This window comes from Beta vulgaris, chromosome 8, assembly GCF_026745355.1.
Source record: "Beta vulgaris subsp. vulgaris cultivar EL10 chromosome 8, EL10.2, whole genome shotgun sequence".
In the NCBI taxonomy this organism is placed as follows: Eukaryota; Viridiplantae; Streptophyta; class Magnoliopsida; order Caryophyllales; family Amaranthaceae; genus Beta; species Beta vulgaris.
Window position 1 is genome coordinate 6720984 of NC_079209.1, and position 23464 is coordinate 6744447.

At 35.9% G+C, this 23464-nt stretch overlaps 1 protein-coding gene across 4 annotated transcripts; it reads left to right on the forward strand.

Moving 5' to 3' along the window:
* Positions 1-13137: 13137 nt before the first annotated feature.
* LOC104900873 (inositol transporter 4) lies at positions 13138-17597 on the forward strand. Of its 4 annotated transcripts, none has more exons than XM_010688403.4 (6): positions 13138-13524; positions 14159-14229; positions 14861-15196; positions 15352-15459; positions 15912-16526; positions 16697-17597. In XM_010688403.4, the coding sequence occupies exons 1-6, from the start codon at positions 13389-13391 to the stop codon at positions 17171-17173; spliced, it is 1743 nt and encodes a 580-aa protein (XP_010686705.1). In that variant the 5' UTR covers positions 13138-13388; the 3' UTR covers positions 17174-17597. The 4 variants fall into 4 exon arrangements, with proteins under 4 accessions (XP_010686705.1, XP_019106698.1, XP_048490656.1 ...); XM_019251153.2 differs by having other exon boundaries at positions 13446-13524; positions 14883-15196; XM_048634699.2 differs by lacking the exon at positions 13138-13524 and adding an exon at positions 13815-13967 and having other exon boundaries at positions 14883-15196.
* The last annotated feature ends 5867 nt before the right edge of the window (positions 17598-23464 follow it).

Sequence of the window (23464 nt, forward strand, 5' to 3'; positions counted from 1 at the left end):
GGGAACGAAAAGGCCATTTCCGGCGTACTTCGCCTATTTTGGCCTTTTCGCTCCCAAATCGTACTTACGAGTGATTTAACCCCAAATTTTCTTGAACATGAATTATATGATGTAATAATAACTAGTAATGTAGATTGTTAGGCGTTAATTTGTTGTTGGTTGCATTTCGGGACGAAAAGGCCATTTCGGCCTATTCGGCCTATTTTGGCCTTTTCGCTCCCAAATCGTACTTATCGAGTGATTTAACCCCAAATTTTCTTTGAACATGATTATATGATGTATAATGTAACTAGTATGTAGATTGTTAGGCGTTAATTTGTTGCTGGTTGCATTTCGGGAACGAAAGCCATTTCCGGCCTATTTCGGCCTATTTTGGCCTTTTCGCTCCAAATCGTACTTATCGAGTGATTTAACCCCAATTTTCTTTGAACATGATTAATGATGTATAATGTAACTAGTATGTAGATTGTTAGGCGTTAATTTGTTGTTGGTTGCATTTCGGGAACGAAAGGCCATTTCCGGCCTATTTCGGCTATTTGGCCTTTTCCTCCCAATCGTACTTATCGAGTGATTTAACCCCAAATTTTCTTTGAACATGATTATATGATGTATAATGTAACTAGTATGTAGATTGTTAGGCGTTAATTTGTTGTTGGTTGCATTTCGGGAACGAAAAGGCCATTTCCGGCCTATTTCGGCCTATTTTGGCCTTTTCGCTTCCCATGCCCACCCCCCACCCCTCACCCCCACTGTGCACCCCCTTCCCCACGCCCCCCTTCCCCCACCTGCTGCACCACCCCCTCCCCACCTGCTGCCCCCCCTCCCCCACCCTGCTGCCCCCCCTCCCCCCCTGCTGCACCCCTCCCACCCCTGCTGCCCCCCCTTCCCCACCTGCTGCACCCCCCTTCCCCCACCTGCTGCACCCCCCTCCCCCACCTGCTGACCCCCTCCCCACCTGCTGCACCCCCCCTCCCCCTGCTGCCCCCCTTCCCCCTCCCCCTGCTGCCCCCCTTCCCCCCCCACCTGCTGCCCCCCTCCCCCTGCTGCACACCCCCTCCCCACTGTTGCCCCCCCTTCCCCCCCTCCCCCCCCTGCTGCACCCCCTCCCACCTGCTCCCCCCTCCCCCCCACCTGCTGCACCCCTGCACCCCCCTCCCCACTGCTGCCCCCTCCCCACCTGCACCCTCCCCCACCCTGCTGCATCCCCCTCCCCCACCTGCTGCCCCCTCCCCCGCTCCCCCCACCCCTGCTGCACCCCCTCCCCCTGCTGCCCCCTCCCCCCCCTGCTGCCACCCCCTCTCCCTCACCCTGCTGCCCCCCTGCTGCCACCCCCCCTCCCCACCTGCTGCACACCCCCCTCGCGCCCTAAATTTTTTTTTTAATTAATTCGTATGTTTGTACAATTTCAGGGACATGGCGGAGGTGCATACGGATACGAGTGCGGAACACACTACCGAGGATGAGTGTTACGATCAGAGAAAGGAACAGCGGCAATTGGTTATGGCTCGCCGTGAAGAAAAAGGTTTACAAAAGCCAAGTAAGAACTTGGACACGAAAAAGAGGAAAGGAAGGGGACCTACAAAGTCACTAGGGAAACACACCCTAATGACTTTGGATTACGATATTTGGGGCAACCTTGTGGAAAATGGCGTCAAAAGTATGCCATGCAAGTTGGGATTTGCATGCATAAGCTCTCCATTCTCCACTCATGGAAAGAGGTCCCCGAGACTTTGAAGAAGATGATTTGGGAAGATACTATGGTAAGATTCGCGTACATTTACGTTTAGAATCTTAACACTTTAGTTAAAATATACATGTAATATTTACTAATTTGTGAAATGCGTTCTTTGTAGAATCAATTCATATTCCAAATGATGAAGCGAAGAAGGATTTGTTTCTATCCGCGGTTGCCCAGAGGTTCCGAGACTTCAAGGCCAAGCTAGTGTCGGGGGGGATCACGAAGGGAGAAAAGTCGGGGGAACAAAGAAGAAGAAGATCTACGACGGGGGAGCAACACCTTCTTCTGAGGCTTCACAGGCACATCATTTGAGGACCCCTCCAAGCTTCCATATCAGATATGGAGGCATATCACAGTCGAGGAGTGCGATGCATTTGTCAACAAAAAACAACCCCAGAAGCTTTGTAAGAATTTTTTACTAGCTAAGATTAATACTTTTAGATCCAATATTATTGTATAACATCATATCTAACCTTTGTTTATATTTGTTGTTTCAGGCATATGTTCTGAAAAATAGCGCGAATGCAAAAGGTAGGAAGCACTATCACCATCTGGGTGCTCAGTCGTATGGTCAAGCGAGAGAATCGTGGATGTACAACCATTACCCACGATTGCGTCGACCACGACATCGGGCACTAGCTCTACGACGACAGTTGCACAGCGGCAACCAGATAGAGCGCTCGATTGGTGGTGTTCCATGCATGGGGTTGATGCAAAGGGACAGAGAGTCATACCTGATCCCGCAACAAAACAGATAGCTAATGCCATTGTAAGTACATATTATAAGTTTTTGATAAGGTTTACATAATAATATAACTTGTGCGCTCACGAGTATTTCTCTCTTATCCTTATGCAGATTGGCTTGAAGGAAAAGGAGGCAACTGGTGAGTTCACTCCTAGAGGACAAGTTGATGCCTTACACGAGACTCTAGGACGGGACCATATGGACGTGTGAGGGGCGTAGGAGGTGTCCGCCTCGGGGTGAGAAAGGTGTATGGTGATCAATACACCTCTACGTCAAGATCCAGTGCCTCTAGTGTCAATTCAGCAGCTCCATAGATGTGGAGGCTATGAAAGCCGAGCTTCGGGAGGAGCTAGAGCGGAGATGACTCAGAATTTCAACGCCATTTTGGCGCAGATGGGCTTACCGACTTTTGGTGCTTTCCGCAGGGCGGTGTTCCACGCAGCCTGTTCCTACGCAGCCTCATCCATATCCGGAGTTACGGTAATCATTTAATATCACAACTATTGTTCTTAAATATGTTGTTTCATAGACTAACTATGAATAGGTTTTTTTTTAAAGGAAGAGACACCATGTGAGCTACTAAATCAAGGAGATGGTCATGGTAGTTTCATTATCGTGGCTTATGGATCTGTACAACCCCCTAGGGACCGGGTACGATTGCACAACCAGCCAGTCGCTGATATTCACTATGTGGTCAGCGTTTCAGACATTGTGCCCGGTTTCGAAGCATTTCCTCTTCCGCTGCCGAATGCAGGAGATGGTGTACAGTTATTGTCTGATGCCCTTGGCAGTTATATTCTATGGCCGCGTGCATTGGTGCGGTTATCAGATCAGGTACAATGTTAACATAAGTTATATACATATAGTTTTCTTTTATAGTTCCTATATATGATTGTCAGTAATATCTTTTAATTTAACTAATTACTAGGGTTCGGGGAAGGCCGACAGGAAGGGAAAGAAGGTAGCTTCACCTCAGGGAGGCCGACGTGCCCAAGTAAATGTTTCTACGGCAAAGTCTCCACTCATTACGGATATGGAGGTGGTGCAAGGCCTTACTCAACCGTGCTTCTGGCTACATGAGTGCGTTAGCGATGCAGACGATGAAGCAATGATTGAGATTAAGTTGTCGGACCACCAATTCCACTACATTGAGGAAACATCGACCTTCTTTCTAAGGTTGATATTAAAGAATTCTTACTTGGAGACGAGTTGAATGTTTCCATGATACAAACATTCATGAGGTAATACTTTATTAGTATATTTAAATTAATAAATATACATATATGCCTTAATTAAGTAGTATTCAATCCAACTAATAATAACTTCTATAATAAGTAAGTTTTATTTTTATCAATATGAATTCTCAGGCTATTATACAATGATTTGAGGCGATCTAGTCAGCCAATGTTTGGTTGGTTATGTCCAAGCTTTGTACGAGATACAGTTGCGTAAAAACGAAGAGGAGGTGAAAGCATATCTCAAGGATTCTTTGAACGCATGTTCTCGTATTGGATATAAGATCATTCTTCTTCCTTACATTGAATCGTATGCTTCTTAAACTCACTTTTTAATTAATTAAATTGACTACCTATTAGTTGTTCTACGATAAGAATAACATTTTTATTGTTGTAGGAACCATTGGACACTGATTGCAATATGTTTGTCACGTAACGAAGTCTACCACTTTGATTCTTTGCGTAAAGGAACAATACGGTCCTTACTAGTCAAATCATTGTTAAATAGGTAGCCTAATCGAAACTATATGCACACTTAGCTTATTAAATATTAAATGTACATCTAATCTTATAATAATCTATTGATGTAGTGTGATGAAGAAGCGTTATGCATCTGGACTTCGACAAGGAAAACCTCCTGTTTGGTATTTAGTCGAGGTACATGAGTAATTTTTTGCATCCATAGAAACACATAATACACATCTAACATGTCATTTATTGCATCTTTGGTGAATTTTAGTGTCCGGTACAAGAAGGTGGACTTGCGTGTGGGTATTACGTCATGAGGTTCATGCTCGATATCGTCAACTATTGCAAAGATGTTGGTGATCTTCGAAAGGTATGTAACTTTTAGGTTTCCAATTGTTGTTTGTTGCATTTCCGGCCTATTTTGGCCTTTTCGCTCCCAAAATGTAGTTATGAAGTGATTTAACCTCAAATTCTCTTTGAACATGATTATATGAGGCATAATATAACTAGTATGTAGATTCTTAGGCTTGCATATGTTGTTGGTTGCATTTCGGGAACGAAAAGGCCATTTCCGGCCTATTTTGGCCTTTTCGCTCCCAAAATGTACTTATGAAGTGATTTAACCCCAAATTCTCTTTGAACATGATTATATGAGGCATAATATAACTAGTAGTGGATTCTTAGGCTTGCATTTGTTGTTGGTTGCATTTTGGGAACGAAAACCTTTCCGGCCTATTTTGGCCTTTTCGCTCCCAAAATGTACTTATAAGTGATTTAACCCAAATTCTCTTTGAACATGATTATATGAGGCATAATATAACTAGTATGTAGATTCTTAGGCTTGCATATGTTGTTGGTTGCATTTCGGGAACGAAAAGGCCATTTCCGGCCTATTTTGGCCTTTTCGCTCCCAAAATGTACTTATGAAGTGATTTAACCCCAAATTCTCTTTGAACATGATTATATGAGGCATAATATAACTAGTATGTGGATTTTAGGCTTGAATTTGTTGTTGGTTGCATTTGGGAACGAAAAGGCCATTTCCGGCCTATTTTGGCCTTTTCGCTCCCAAAATGTACTTATGAGTGATTTAACCCCAAATTCTCTTTGAACATGATTATATGAGATATATTATAACTAGTGTGTAGACTTTTAGGCTTGCATTTGATTTTGATTGAATTTCGGGAAGGTATATGTCATTTTTAGAAGTACTAACTACGGTAAAATGATGAATTCTTATATGTGTGTTTATTCCTTGGTTGTTTTGCAAGGTTTATGCGAATTCCACACCACGTTTGAGGAACTTCACCAAAGAAGAAATTGATGAAGTTCGGGATAAGTTGGCGTCCCACATTACCGATGATTGCTAGGATGAGATTTAGCCCGAATGTAAAAGTTTCTATTAATCCTATGTACACTTTTTACATTAGTAAATATATATGAAGTTAATTATTACCTTTCTCCACTTGTCTATTTATCGTATATTTAATTTGCGCTTTTTTTTTTGTCCAAGGGAGGTTTTGGGTGGGGGTGGGGTGGTGGGGGTGGGCTTGGATGGGGTGGGGCTGGTGGTGGGCAGTGGTGGGCAGTGGGGTGGGGCTGGCAGTGGGTGGCGGGGGACAGTGGGCGTGGCAGTGGGGGGCTGGGGGTGGGAGTGGGCAGTGGGGGCTGGTGTGGTGGTGGCAGGTCGTGGAAAGCATGCAGGCTGTAATGTGCAGATTTTATATACAAAATATATATATATATATATATATATATATATGAGAAGGGCTGCGCTAGTTTGAACTAGCGCAGCCCTTCTATGTTTGAAGGGCAGCGCTAGTTCAAAAAGCGCAGCCCTTCTTTCATAGAAGGGGCTGCCCTTTTATGAAAGAAGGGCTGCGCTAGTTCTAAAAGGCGCAGCCCTTCTTTCACAAAAGGGCTGCGCTTTTTAGAACTAGCGCAGCCCTTTTTTCTTGAAGGGCTGCGCTTTTTTCAACTAGCGCAACCCTTCTTACTTGAAGGGCTGCGCTGGACTAGCGCAGCCCTTCCTACTTGAAAAGTGAAGGGCTGCTATGGAAAGGGCTGCCCTCAAAAAGCGCAGCCCTACATGCCATTTTCAGCGCAGCCCTACTTCTTTTTTCCACTAGTGACATGGGTTGCAACCAATAGCATAAATGTGACCGAGGTACGAAAATTCCAAAGGAGTTATGGAATCTTCATTATCTATTGATTTTCCTTTTTCCCCCTCAATACTCTTTCTTTTTTCCTTTTGCTCTCTCTCTTCTTCTTCTCTTCTATCCCTCTTCCCTCGCTTACCCACCTGAAAACCTCCCCTCCCCCACTCCTACCCCTACCCTTACCCACTAAAACTACCACTTCCCCCTGCCCACCCCGACACCAATCCCCTTCCCAGCCCAAAGACGACCCCCACCCGACAAATTCAATTCAAATTTTAGGTGGTCAAGAGGTGAGACTATGATATAGTTACCGTTGTGATGATGATGGTGGGGAAGAGTGGGTGGAAAGGAATGGAAGGGTAGGGTTTCTCGTTGGGGAGGTGGGTTTCTCTTGTGGGCAAGGGTTGGGGAGGAGGGGAAAAGAGAGTTTTTACAAAGGGTTTGTTGGGTGGGGATGGTTTCAGCTTTTCGGGGACTAGGGAATAAGATGGGGTTGGTGTTGGGGGGATGGGGAAGGAAAGTGGTAGTTTTCTGTGGGTAGGGCGGGGGGAAGGGAGGTTTTCCAGTAGGTTGGGGAGAAGGAATACAAAGGATTGAGAGAGAAGAAGAAGATAGAGGGAAAAAAGAACAAAGAGGCAAAAAAAGGAAAAAGAAAAGAAACTAATAAAATCATGAAGATTCTATAACACCGGCGACATCTTCGTACTCTGGTCACATTTATGCTATTGGTTGCACCTCGTACTAAAGTTCATGCTATGCACTGAACCCATCCAAGGTTGTGCTACTCAGTGAACTTGAGGCATAGTTCGTGCTGTTATAGCCAATTAACCCTTATTATCATGAAAATTTCACTTTGTAACATAGTGACATTTTTTTAAACATAGTGAAACTTTATAATCTATAGATACTAATATTTTATATCTATTTTATTTATTTGGTAATTTATTGGTCCAAGGAGGCTCAACCCTCATAAGTTAGGGGGTAAAAGAGGGACCACAACTCATAAGGACACTTCCAGAGGCTGAAAAATGGAGATTCATACCCAGAAGCAAATATCCACACACAAACACCCCAAATATGAGATTGATGAGAGTCGAACTCCCGACCATGAGATTGGGAGGTGGGAGGTCCAAACCTCCAACCATTGAAATCCCGACCATGAGGTTGGGAGGTGGGAGGTCCAAACCTCCAACCATTGAACTCCCATATGATTCTCATCTATTTTTTTTTAGTAAGTACTCCCTCCGTCCAATAATATAATGCTCACTTCTCATTTTTCACAAGAATTAAGGAAAATGGAAAGAGTTTTAGGATTTCACAAAAATATATATTTAAGTAAATGTTTATTGGATATTTTTGTCTTGCAACTAGTTTTTTTCTTCCTTTTCCTTTAAAATAAAATGAAAGAGCAATAAATAAATATACCTTTTGGAATAGTGTAAAACAATAAATAGGGGCACATATTTTAAAAGAAAGTAGGGGTATTTTGGAAAGTTTTATGTAGAAATGAAGGATAATTTAGTGCAAACAAATTGATAAAAAAGAAATAGGCACAACATTTTGGGATACCCAAAGAAAAATACAAGCACTATATTATGGGAAGGAGAGAGTATTTTTTTTATAAATCAAATAAATTAGCTTAACTTCATACTAATTTAGTAAATCAACTCCACATTCTTTTATACCTATAAATCAGACATAATTAAGAATACTATACGTACAAAGATATGGAAACACACTCCAAAGTGCAAAGTTGGAAAATTCTTACATAATACAAAGGTAGGCAAATTCTCTCTTTTTTCGGCTACTTATCCATTTGAATTCAATGAATTTAGGATCAGAACATATCCTTATCCACACTATACCAATATTGGCAAATTAGGTTACGTGGATTCTAAATATATATTGGAGCATACGGAGTATTTCTTCACCTACGCTACGCATATTACTCCGCCCGTTGCATTGCGCCGCTAATACACTGCACCGTGTCTTTTTTCTTTTTACTCCAGAATAAGGAGCAGGTGAGTTGCTAATTGCTACTACTCTTTTTGAGTCTCTTTCATACACCGCGCTTGTGTTCATATGCCGCCAAAATGAGACTATTTGTTCGAAGTAGGATCTTAGTTGGGGTTGGTAAAAGACTAGAGCATGGCTCTCTTCTAATATTTTTTTATGGCATTTTAGATATAGTATATATGTTGTATTTCATTTAATATAAAAAATTCTTTGTTGATTGTAATTTTTTTTTTTAACATAATACATTTTTGGCATATCGGATATATTACCTCTATGGCTCTATTTTTTTTTTTGATAGTTGGATATAATACATACATTGTATAAAATATAATACATTATAGCAGTAATGGTTAAAGGATTCTACTTTTGATAGTGTTTTAGGTTGTAATTGTTAAGTTGATCCATTAACATAATTACTTGCTTAACAAAAAAACTTTTAATATAATGTATAGGCATTCAAAAGCTGGTCCTTTTAATTTTTTACTCCAAGATCCGCACAAATTTTTGTGCATTATGAGGTGTGGAGTGGGAGAGAAGGAATGTCATAATTGAGTTTTTGAAAGAGACGAGTTTTCTATATGATACTGATTTTCTCCCTTGTTGCAAATATTTTCAGGAGATTAAATCAAGATATAATATCACCTTCATTTCAGGTATTTCTAATGTGTTGTATTTATAGAGTTTGAGAATATTTACTGCACGTATAAAGAATAAGAAGGTTTGTTGCCTAAACCAGTCCTTAATTGACAAAGAACAAGGTACATCTATGTAGAGTATTAGTGCCAATATACATTAATCACTTATATCTCTTATCATATTAATTAAATAAGAATTACACACTTTCTAACATTAGATCTATCTTAAGATATACTTTCATAATAAAAACAATTAGATTAGGTGGTTACGCGTGAATTAGATCTAATGTTAGAAAGTGTATAATTCTTATTTAATTATAATACTTTTCTTCTAGAACGGGGTTGCCATCATTAAACAAGAATTATACACTAAAAAAAACCTTTCTAGAAGAAAAGAATTAGGATTTTTTAGGAGTAATAAGAGAGAGGAAAGAAGAGGCCCCAATGCATTCAAAGATAGACGTAACTTATTTTATGAAATTGATGTAATGAACTTTATTTTGAAATTTCAATCATGAAAACATTATGAACCAAAATTGGGAAAAAAAATTTTAATATTAAGATTAGACTAGATTGTGATTCTGTTTAAAAAAAAAAAGCTTCACAGTAGATTGGACTAAAAAAAAAAGTTTGAACCAGATTTAAACTCAATTTCTCGAATTAAAAAATAATTTGAACTGGATTTGGATTGACATCCCTACATTTGTTCTTCTTATGCCTATTCTTTGTATTATTTTGATATTAGGGTTTTTTTTATCCCTATTATTTTTCCAAATAATCCTTGTTATTTTAAACAACCAAGAGACTTCAGGTTTGAGATAAAGTCACACACTCACTTGAATCATTCAATTTCATTTAATTTTTTTTAGCAACAGCAAATGAGAAAGAATCACTTATTTTGAAGCAACTACCAATACGTCATTTCTAGCATGAAATTTTCCACTACCAGTACATCACCCTAGGCATCTTGAACACCTTATCGCGATTTCTTTATTTCGCTCACATTTCGCTTTCAAACCACTAATGAGTATTGAGTAGTAATCACTTATGAGAGTTTCTTGTCTCGTGTACACATTTACTATTGACTGTTGACCTATCTTTATGCAAGCAGCATGATTTAGATTGAACTTTCCGGCTTTAGGAGGTAGGATCTTTCGAGTATTGTACTGTCGACGGTTTATAATGTGATATGATATACTCTCTTGGTCGTCTGATATAATGCTTGTTTGCTTTTTTGCACAATCTCTCATATATAACTTTCATGTTCAATATCTTTTATTTTGTATTAACAAAAAAAATATAAAAGTTGATATTATAAAAATACACATTGAGGCAACCTAACAAGATCATACATGAGTATGTTTTTCTTATATATATTAATGAGAATATTTGGTCAAATATTTTAAAATTTAAACTCGAAAAGAGAGAAACAATCACTATATTATGAAACAGAGGGAGTAGTATAAAACTATTATTAAAACTTCAACTATCAACTTTTGAGATTGAACTTCCTCGTTTTAGGACCTTTCCCTGTTGACTGTTTATGATAGAGTACAAAATTATTCTAAGGACTCTTTAACTATGGTTGGAGTCCTCTGAATAGTTTTATAATCTATCAATTTGACACAAAGGCCAATCTTATTTAACCTTTCATCGAAATTATTGTTTTTCAATATTTGTCTTGGCAATGGCAATTATTTCCTTAAAGATAATTCTACCAACCGTCTTCTAATTTATTTATCGGAGATGAGATTTCTCGATCATTAGGTTAAAATATCTACTCCTCCGTTCTAAAATATAAGGTACGCATAATATTTGAGGTGGAAGTTTAACCATTAATTAATGTTAGGGCATATTCTTTTTTGGCATAAAACAGTTAAACTAAAATAAATAGTGATATGTGAGAGTAAAAGTATTGTCCAGAGCTGAACCGAATCGAACCGAACTAAACTGAACCGAATTGAATTGAATTGACTTGAAAAAAAGTTGGGGAAAATAGGCCCTTAGGGTCTGTTCTCTCCAGTTTTTTCAGTTTAGTTCAGCTTCATTATTTTATAACCATTTTGTTAAATTATTATATTGGTCTAATTTATTTTACCTAATTACTCTTATTATTATTATTATTATTATTATTATTATTATTATTATTATTATTATTATTATTATTATTATTATTATTATTATTATTATTATTTATATTATCATTATTATTAAGTATTATTATTATTATTTCTATATATTATTTTGTTTATTATAGCTTTACTCATTATTATTACTATTATTATTAAGAGGAACATGATTTAAGTCAAAAGCACAAATAAACCCACGTTTTTTAGCCCGTAAACCAATCAAATCGCATCAAAACGGTTTATGATGCAATTTTGCACGATCCAACCCGATCATTATTTTCATTACTAAATATTATTATCTTATTAAATCTAATTATTAAAATTGTAATATCAATTTACTTCTTAGATATTATTGTTATTATATAATTTTTTTTGAATTTTTATATGATAACAATAATATCTAAGAATTAATATATTAATACAAATAATATAAAATAATAATTATTAATTATAATTATTATCATTAATTATCATTATTAATTTATGATATTAATATTATTTATTTAAAACTACCATTTAAAAAAAATCTAAAACACTATTATTATTATTATTATTATTCATTATCAATTATTCATTATTATTACTTATAATTATAATTATTATTTAATGTTCATATTATTATTATTTATATTTTATTTATATATTTATTACATTCAATTTAATTTAATTCAATTCAGTTCAGCACTTCAGCTTAATTTAATTTAGCTGTTTTATGCCCAATAAAACAGACTCTTAGTTTATGTTGATAGATATTATGAGTAAATAACATCATTACAATTTTTTTAAAGACAAATTTAATGATATAAATTTTTACAAGTTGAAAATTTCCAAAAGAGGATAATTTGCCTAAAATAGGCAAAATAATAGAGCTTCCGATTCCCTCTTGACCTCTAGTCTTCACCCATACCTTGGTCCTTGGGGCCTAAGGGTGTGAATATCCCTAGTCTTAGGGGAGTCTTGAGACAAAATTTTCATGGGTCTTAGGGATAAACTAAAGCAAGACTAGGGAGAGTCTTGAGTTGAGTTTTGTTTTCCAAAACTCAACTTAAGACTCACCCTTGCCAAATGTCAAATATTGATTGGGTGAGTTTTTTTAAAATATCAAATCAATTATATATATATATAAAAAAATCATATTATGTTTTGATGAATAAGTAAGTCTTGATTACAGTCTGTGGATAAAGTATAAAAGTATAAAGAGTCTGAAGTGAGTCTAAGTTAGTGGAAAACTGATATGGCAGAGTGTGAAATGTAGTGTTGAGTCTGAGGGATAAACTTACCCTAAGCCCTAAAGTTGGGGGTGCGCTTTTACGGTATGTATGAATTATGATGAAGTTCATTTAGATAAGAATTGTCTCTGATACATTGATACCATATTTTTTAGATAAGAATAGTCTGTGACAGTGTTATGTTCGGGCAGTTCGGCTTAAGTTCAAGGAATTGGGGATTGACTCAAGTTGTGAGCTTTCTTATTTTTTTATAGCAAGGTTTAGAATTTAATTCCTAACCTAATCATTTACTTGAGATTTAGGAGGGGAGGGGGTTAGGAGGTGTCTGACTTATAATGGGCCTTTGGGTGGAAGCTTTGTGCGAAGGCAGTCGCGAGGAATTCTACTTACCATTTTTTTTAAAAGTTGGGGTTAATTTCATATATATTTAAATACATACTTGAATTACTTATATATTTTATTTAGGATACAATATATATTCCATAAGATGTATAATTTATATATTATATTAAAAAAACCGCATATATCATACGAAAACTGACTATATACAAAAATTGACTAAATTGACTATATTAAAGATAATTACATCGTACAAAAACTGATTATCAAATGAAAACCGCTTTATCAAATAAAATCCGACTATATCATATGATTTTTGATGCACAATAAATATTGTAAACTCCGTTCATTTTGAGTATTTTTTTAAATAAAAGAAACTTTATGTACTAAAATTACTTTTTACACCTAACTAGTAAGTCCCCCGAGTATCAAGCGGTTGTCGAATAAACCAATAAAGAGTAAGAAATTAAGGATTAAAAAACAAAAAGGTGCCAAAATTTCATCTAGTGTGTTCGAAGTAGTTTCAAAAGATGACGCATCTTTTTTACTAAAATTATCCATTTAGTTGCACTTCTATCACACTCCCCATAATAAACTAAAACTACTCCTTGAAAATCTGTATCTTTCACACTAAAACTTGGCTATTTTGAACTCTTAAAAAAAAAAAAAAAAAATAGACCAGAGCATCTGCTAAAATGGTGGAAGGTGGAGTAATCAAGGCAGATAAAACTGAGTTTACAGAATGTTTCAGAACTATTGGAAGAACTCCTTACATCTTAAGGCTTGCTTTTTCTGCTGGCATTGGAGGCCTTCTCTTTGGTTATGACACAGGTAAAAAGTTGTTTCATTTTCCTATTATACGTCTTTTTTATTCTTCTTTAGTAAGGTTGCGTACATCTGGACCCCTTTAACTTGCCAAAGTTGTGGACTGTTTTCGATGTTGAAAGAGCTACAAGGGTAAATGATGTAACCAGGTTTGATCCGAAGTCTCAAGGCATTATTTTCCAATACTTTAATTATCAACTTAACTAATTGATATTCAAGTTTAATGAAATTTGATCCGAGGTCTTAGGCACCATCTTTCAAGACTTTAATCACCAACTAAGTTAGTTGATATTCGTGTTAAATGGGATTTGATCCGAGGTCTTAGCTACCATCTTTCAAGACTTCTAGGCCGTGTTCCCTTTTACATAAAATGGTTATTTCTAGAACTGTTCTCAGAATTCAGAAACATACTAGACTGTTCCCTGGAACATGATAGACGAGCTGGGGTGGTGATTATTCTACTCTTTTATTTTTTTTGAGAAATTTATGTGCATGTGTTTCTGTCAAATGTACTAGAATGGATATTTTGTCTCAAGATGCTATAGTTTGCATTATTCTGTAATTTAATTGATTAAGACCAATATGTTTGAAGAAGATTGATGGGTTTATGATGCTAATTTGTTGATTAATTATTAATTAGGTGTTATATCTGGGGCTCTTCTTTACATCAAAGATGAATTCAAAGAGGTGGATAGAAAAACATGGTTGCAGGTACTCATATCTTATGATTTCTTCAAATTAAACTCGATATTTCCGAGGTCTAAAGTTATATGCTTCACCTAACAGTCTTCTTTCACTTTAATTCTGCATGTCATGTCATATTTCTACTTCAATATATAGTAATAAGTGACATCTCTTTGAATTGCGGACCAACTAATTTACTCCTCAAATTAGTTCTGTAGAAACTTGATCAGTTATGTTGAATAGCAGTAGTGTTAAATTATGAACAAAAATCGCTTAATAAGGCTTTTAATAAAGCATATAATGTTGTAATCAAACAAACAAAAAAAAAAGAGCATAAATATTAGATAAGTAAAGTTCAGGATTATGTAATTAAGTTCGTTTTACAACTACCATGAGAGCTCATAAGTTGGGATAACTTAAGTTTAGGGCCGATGAGTTCGAATAACTTGAATTCGGGCTACCTAAGTTCATGTCAAAACCATAACAAATTCTATAAGTTGAGTTAAGTTAGCTATAGGGTTCATAAGTTCTAATTAGTTTAGGGTCGATAAGTTCAGATTGGTTAACATAAGTTCAAATGATTGAAAATCAGCTGAAAAGAACGCAGCCTAACAATTATAGTGGATTATTAAGATTTTTGTAAATGATTGTTTGGTAGGAAACCATTGTGTCCATGGCAGTTGCAGGAGCGATTGTTGGAGCAGGACTTGGAGGGTGGCTAAATGATAAGATAGGAAGAAAACCAACAATTATAATCGCGGATGTTTTGTTCTTCATCGGTGCTATAATCATGGCCCTCGCTCCTGTTCCATGGGTGATTATACTTGGAAGAATATTTGTTGGTTTAGGAGTTGGAATGGCTTCCATGACTTCACCATTATACATATCTGAGACGTCACCTACTAGGATCCGAGGTGCCCTTGTTAGCACTAATGGTTTGCTCATCACAGGAGGCCAGTTCTTATCCTACCTCATCAACCTAGGTTTCACTCAGGTAATCCATCTCTTTGTACAATACAAGCTTGACAAACTTAGTGTCATAAGGAAAAAAATATTGTACTTTCATATACTTTAACAATCAGAGTCATATGTGATTATGTTTACCGTAAGGTTATATTTGTGTAAGTATTTTTCTGTATTGTTTTTCAGGTTAAGGGGACTTGGAGATGGATGCTCGGAGTGGCTGCAGTTCCAGCATTTGTGCAACTTATATTGATGTTGTCCCTTCCCGAGTCTCCTAGATGGCTTTATAGAAAGGTATATTGTATGACTGTCGATCAACCTACATTGTTCTCTTCACTTAAAAAGAAAATCGGTAAAAACCAACTTTCACCCATTCAAAGCAGTTTCAAGCACTAAAATCCTGTAGCTCCTTATTATGTCAATCAAACTCTTCCTTTTACCTCAGACGCCCATGTCAATCTGACATGAGTATGTACACTTTGTTTGGAGGCAAAATTGCAGAATTAAATAACCGAGTCAGACACTTGGACATTTACCCGTAACATAGTCTTCTTATGAGAAAAACATCATGGAATCACCAAATTCAGTTTTAATCAGTAAAAGTAAAATGAGGCTTACAACACAGCAAAAGTGTTTTTTCTACCAGTACCAGAATGGACTACTAATTATGACGAGGTTCTGTATATTCAAACCTCCAAATACTGTCAACTTCACCATATTTATGGTTTTTTCCTCATTGGGATCAGGATAAGGTCTCGGAGGCAGAGGCTATCTTGGCTAGTATTTATCCCCCGGAAGAACTGGAAGAGGAGATGAAAGCACTTAAGGCATCAATTGAGTCTGAAAGGGCAGAAGAAGGATCAGATGGTGGAGGTAACATGTTAAGCAAAATAAAACAAGCTTGGGGAAGCCAAGTATTCAGAAGAGGGCTATATGCAGGTGTAACAGTTCAAGTGGCTCAACAATTTGTGGGTATCAATACAGTCATGTACTACAGCCCCACAATCGTGCAGTTAGCTGGGTTTGCCTCGAAAAGCACTGCCTTGGCACTGTCATTAATCACCTCCGGACTCAATGCAGTTGGATCGATTGTCAGCATGATGTTTGTTGATAGGCATGGCAGAAGACGGCTTATGATCATTTCAATGGTTGGCATCATTACTTGCCTTGTAGTCTTGGCTATTGTTTTCTATCAAGCTGCTGCACATGCTCCTAAAATTAGTCTTGCTGAATCCACCCATTTTGGAGTCAACTCTACTTGTTCTGCTTTTACCTCTGCTCAAAATCCTGCAACTTGGAACTGTATGACTTGTTTGAAAGCTGCCTCAGATTGTTCTTTCTGTGCTAACAAAGGGAATGAGGTAATTTTACTAAATTATTCACTCGTGCACTTAAAATGTCTTTTAGCACGTTTTCGTAAACTAAAAAACAAAAAATTGAACATTACAAAAAAGTAGTTTCTTGCCAGTTCTCAAACTTGACCAGTATAAGTATGACTAAGTTTAAGCGGCTTGTTTTATTATATTGTTAGTTGCACCCTGGAGCATGTTTGATGAACACGAATGGCTTGAAAGCGGCATGCCATGGGGAACACAGAGTGTACTTCACAGAAGGTTGTCCTAGCAAATTTGGATTTTTGGCTGTCATACTCCTAGGAGCATACATTATATCGTACTCCCCAGGGATGGGAACAGCACCATGGATCGTCAACTCAGAGATCTACCCTTTGAGATACAGAGGAATAGGCGGAGGAATTGCTGCCATGGCTAACTGGACATCGAACCTTATAGTGAGTGAGACGTTCTTGACCCTAACCCAAGCCTTCGGATCCGCAGGCACCTTTCTCTTGTTTGCCGGGTTCTCCATCATTGGGCTTGTTTCCATCTACTTCTTGGTGCCTGAAACCAAAGGGCTACCCATTGAAGAAGTTGAGCATATGCTAGAGAAGGGGTTTAAGCCTAGATTTCTTGGTAGAGTCAAGGAGGAGAACAAAATTAGTGAAGCTTGAGTATATACTGTTGTGATCATGGTAAAAGACCAAGGAACATATTTTGAGAGGTGAGGGATGACTCGCTGCTTAGAAGTCTTGGGGATCGATTCTCAAGCTTGACAAGTTGCCTCTCCTTTCCTCCCCAACTTGTCGAGGTTTCTTCTTATCCAAACAAAATAATTATTAAAGACCAAGCAAAGGTATAGTCGTAAATTAATGTCTTTGGGATTTGGAGGAATTATCGTTTGGGAAAGCCTCACTTAGCAATCAAAAGCACAAGATGGATAGAATAGATTTCTTACAATTTCTAAGTATATGTATTTGTTAGGTTCAAGTTGATCTTTCTTTTCTTTGTATAAAACTATAAATCCATCTTTTGGTAGTGATTATTTTTCAATGGTAAGAATTAAAGAATCAAAAGTAAAAAAATTTATGGAGTCCATATTCTAGCTTATCTAAAACGACTTTGATCTACGTACAATCACTATGTGGGTCTAATCAATAATATTTAGCAAAATGTGTAAGTATAATTCTCCTTGTTTTGGAATAAATGAGACAATTATTATTTTAGATCGTTTTAAATTGGATGAAATGTTATGTTGTTCGGTTAATCTTTCTTCATAACATGATTATCTTTTTATTTCTCTTTATCTTTCTCTACTCTGTAATCCTTGTGCCTCTTCCCTAGTCTCTTATTTTTAGAATAGAGGAAGTATGTATATTTTCTAAACATTTGTTATCAAGGATTTGTTACATATGAAACTTTTACTTTTTATGGATTATAAAATCCTTATAAATAGTTTGGAAGTTCTCTTCTTGAGGTGACAACAGACCTTTAGACGTGTTGTCTTTTGGGTAGTTAGACTCGTAACCTAGCCTTTAAGCTGATGTGCCATGTAGGCCATTATACTAGTAATAGGGGTTTGCCAATCATTTTACTTGACAAAAAAAATAATTAGCCCATCTTACAAACTACTTACCTTTTTATGGATGCAAGATTGATTGCATTTCAAAGCTAATATATAAATATAATATATTATACAATGTTGGTTACTCTCAAATTGTATTTTCAAAATATCAATTATTTATATGAAGTTAATATGTCATATGTATTTAAAAACAGAAGAAAGTATAAAGTAGAAGTGACAATTAAAAAAAATTACCCTATTGAGCTTGGAACATGCATGGTGGAGTCATGGTAAAAATTGAGGTTACTAATCTCGTCAAAGGATTTATAAAAGTTTTTCAAAATAAGATTGTTGAAATTTATATTTGATTTCGAAAAGATAGTTTTTTATTATTAAATTAATAAGTGGATGAAATCAGTTTTGAAAATTTGAACAGATGTTGAAAACAATTAAAATGAAACACAGATATGAATAATAACTTACTTTGATTGAACTTGAATGAACTTATACAAGGATTGAGTAACAACTAATTTTGAGCGTGAGGCTTTTGTATCTGATTCTTAATTTGCTCTCTATTTTTTGTATTGAAGAAAAACACTTAGTTTGCTACGAGGATACAGGTAGCTATTTATAGTACATGAATTTTGGTTTTTTGTGAAATATTGGGGATAAGTGTTGCCGCTTGAAATGAGAAACAAATTTTCTTTTGATTTTCTTTGATAACTTGAGTCTTGGATCTTTCTTTTGCCTGATAACTTGGATCTTGGACTTATGTTTGAATAGAATTTTGGCTTCATATAGCTTCATAGGGAGGAGTATGCATTTCATGCTCGGTGGATGCTTTTGCAAGTTTGGACATTTGTTCATTTGTCTTCTTGTAGTAATTGTAAAATGTTGTCCTTTTGTGCCTTTCGGTGATGAATTTAGAATTCATCAGATAGTTAGGTGATATACCTGATATTTGATGAGTTATCATAGAAATACCTAAATTGAAAATGTTAGTAAAAATTGTCCCTTATTTTTGCCAAAGTGATATTCACTTAGCTAGCGGGACCTTTTTGTTTTTAATGCCCTAACTTTTGCCGGGAAGATCCTGCGGACAATTTTCTAATAATTTGAATAAAAGTGTTTTGCCTTCTTGAGATAGAAATTTTACAGCTTTGAGTTGAGATAAAAATGGATTCAATGGTTCGTAAAATTGAGGTTACCCTTTTGACAGATTACGGCAAAGCAGTGATTTTTTCTCATTAAACATGTGGTATTTGTATCACAGTAGCAAAACATCTTCGCAAGGAATTAGGATTACAGCACCCAAAACTTATCTAAATAATAAACTTGCCAATCCTGGAGAAATGATAAACATATATCTGATAGATGTTTGCAAACATCTATCAGGGAATCAAAAACAATAAAAGGCTGAAAAGGTGGTGATGTGGGTCCCAATAAATAATAAAAGGCTGAAAAGGTGGTGATGTGGGTCCCAAGAAATAGAAAAGGAATAAAACACTATTTATATTTCTTGAACACTATTTGTTAGTTGCATAAACACTATTTGTAGTTACACGAACACTAGTTGTAGTAGCATGAACACTATTTTTTCAGCTCGCAATTTTCGAGATCACTTTTTTGTTTGACTAACAGTTTGCGGTTTTCGAGATCACTTTTTTGTTTGATTGACAACTTGTTCCCATATACATTGACAGATTTATCCCTGATAGATATTTGCAAACATCTATCAGATATATGTTTATCATTTCTCGCCAATCCTGTACCTTTGAATTAACTTGCCAATCCTGTACCTCTGAATTAGGAACCGTCATTGCAACATAGTTCGATGGTGAGATCACAAATTCGTGATATAAAGAATAAAGTTATGTGAAATATGTTGGGAAAAAAAACTTTCTTGAGAGGTGATCAGGCGAAACTCGCCAATACTTTTAGGCTTTAGCCGTTTAACAACTTGCAGAACCGTTGAACTTAGGATTCGCGAGGTATATGCAGAACTTTACCCATTTTTTTCAACCGCGTTCATGAAAATCTCTATTAATATCCTTAATTACGTATAAATAAAATTATATAACAAATTGAATACTTAAATATGAACATAGAAACAAATTTAATATGATCTCACACAATAAAGGTTTTGTTTGGTAAAAGGAAGTTTTAGACAAAGTTCGAGGTTGGAACTCATATTGTGGATTTGATATAATCAGTCCTCTAATTCAAGTGTTCGGTAAAGAGATATTCTAATTAGCTATTTGAACCCAAAAGAACTCCTTTTGTAAAAGGTGAGGGAGGAGCTTTTTAACAAAAGTTTGGGAATGAGTGATTCAAATTACATGTATGTCGTAACATTTTTTTTGAAGATTATATTAATAAACAATACAAAGTACACATGTAACTAACTATCAGTTGCTTACCAAACACCCTTTTACCAACCGCTAATATATTCAACTAGCGAAATTAGCTAATACAATAAGCTATCAACTAATACAATTAGCTAACAATTATCCGTTAATTCCCAAATAGGGCCAAAATACTTCTTCTTTTTTTTAAAAAAAATGCAATCATATTGAATGGGCACCCTTTGTTGAGAATTAGATTAAGTAAAATCACTAATTACTTGTAATTAACACTAAGCTATAATTAGTGAAAAGTGATGAAACTAAGCATAAATAGGAAAGCAATAAAAACACACTGGTTTACGTGTGAAAACCCCAGCACCGAAAGAAAAAAACCACAAAGCAAACACCTTCGATTAATGGCAATAATGCATGAAGAATGCAAGCATTAAGGATGAGTTTTAATGTTATTTTCTCTCTCCTCTTTACTAAACCCTAGGTTGATCTCTCTTTGTGTGGATGATAACCTAAAACATAAACAAGGAGGTTTATATACTTCAGGAGAGTTAAAACAATCCAAGGGTCGAGATTAAACCTCAAACCCAATAAAAAAATGCAACAAATTTGGGTTGTCCGGACAATCTGCCGCCCGGGCCCAAGCATAGCCCGCACGAGCCATGCCTCCCGCCCGGGGGACAAAAAACCCAACTTCCTGTCTCATGACCCTGAATTTATGCACGCCCGAAAAAGAGACCAAGCCTGTCTGGGTGCTGAAGCTTCCACACAATCTGTCCAAGACTGCCTCGAGGACTAGCTTCAGTAGTAACGAGCAGCCCACCCGAGCTACTCACTGCTCGCTTGAGCTCCCTAGCCCGCCCGGGCCCAGGTAAGCCCGCCCGGGCTATGGGGGCTGGGCCTCCTTGCTCGCGTCTTGGGCTGTATGTCTTCGTGGGCTCAAGCTTGTGTTGCTTGATTGTTGCACAAAATCCACAAAGCCCAAACACCCTTTTTGATGCACATCTCTGACTATCGATATCTTCAATTATTATATTATTAAATTTGTTAAAAGCATTAATATTTTGAAATATATACATTGAGATTAAACCATTAACAATTATATTGTGACACTTATCTTTATAAACTAGTAATTAAAGATAGTCATCCAAATAATATAAAAAAGTCAATATGATTCATCTATTAAGAAATTCATGAGTACACTTGTATACTAAGTGCATGCTTGTCTGGTTGACAGCAATATATGTAGGCAATGAAGATTCGCATGATTTTCTCATTTGAAATGGGAAGTTGTTTGGTTGACAGGAAGTTGAGAAAATGGGTACAATGGAAATTCCTTGGGAAATTAAAATTCTCACAAAATGTGGGAATTTAATTACCGCCTGCAAATTCCTTGATCCCGACCAAACAAATTTAGGCCATTTCCTAGGAATTACATTGGGAAGTAATTTCTAGAAAATGAAACTTCCCACAGAAATTAAATTCTCATGTATACCAAACGTCAAACGAGCACTAAAGGAAATAAATGTTTAAAGTCAATAAACTTTGGTTTTTGTAAGGCGAAGAAGGAAGGCATACTTGGGATTAATATAGAAAGTTACTCTAAACTCAAAATATATCTTATCGATTTTTTTAAAAAAGAATTTTAATACTTAAGTATATCTGTAACACCCCCAAATTTCTCTCTTTTGGAAAACTTATTTGAATATAAAACTCCTTGAGAAACTTGAGAGTATTACTGCCACGTGATAACGTTAAAGGCTTTAATACTAACTACTAACTGAACTTAAACTAATGCAGCGAAAATAACTTAAATAACTTCTCTTTATTAATATAAACTTTATTATACAACTATATAACAATGGAAATAAAGAAAATAAAATAACAACTCCTTGACTAATTATGATTCCTCACTAGCTCCCCCATATGAAGTATGCATCAACCTGTAAATCTGCTCACCAAAAGGGTCATCACAGGGACAAAGCCATAAAACAAAACAAAACAAAATGCGTGTCAGTAAAAAAATACTGAGTACATGTATATGCGGAATATTAAACTCTTTATTTAACTAAACTTTTGAAATATTTAATTTCAAAAAAAACCTTTCTTGAATACTTGATAATACTTATATAATATAAAGTATATAACCTTGATAAAAATCCTTTTTCCTTGCCTAGGTACCTTGCCTAAAGTGTGCACACCCCCCAAGTTTAGTATTCCTTACTGAGTCTATTACGAGGGGAACTACCTTGTCCACATGACTTATACAAAAAGTACATGGGTAAATAATATAATAGCTACCGTTCTTGCTAATAAAATAACAAGCCGTGGCCTCTTTATAATTGTGATCATAAAAGATCATATAACTAATAAAAATCCTTCTGAAATAATCCTCCTTTAAAAAGAATAATAATTCTATTAAACTTAGCCATATAAAGGCATAAATAAAATAACTTGCTCAAGGATTAACCTTTGAAAAATAATAATAGTTCAGAAACACTCCTTTTAAAATATTTAAACATGAATCAAAAGATCAAGCTCCTTCTAAAATATTTGAATATAAATTCAAAGATCAAACTTTATAAATATATTATACGAAAGACATAATTTAAAGTTCATAACATTTAAACATGTCCATATAATATAGATGCAGTTCATAATAAAACTCATAAAAACATATATTTCAATCCAAAGTATTTTCTTAAAAAAACATGATACTACACTTGCAAAACAATTATTAAAGATCTACAAATACACGCACCTTGAATAATAATAACTACTAGGGAGAAGAGAAAAGGTAGGCTAAGAGGGAGAGAGAGTTTAAACTTGAGAAAAGAGATTTATTTCTCAAATTTGGTGTGAAAAATATGATGGGTGGAGACCCCTATTTATACTAGTTGGAAAAGTGAATCGAATAGGACAGGAAACTAAAAGATAGATTTAGGAAAAAGATAAAATAATCTAGTTAAGATATAGCTAATATTTACGCTTATCCAACTAAGATTAAAAAGATATAAATTATCCATAATACATAGTTATAGAAG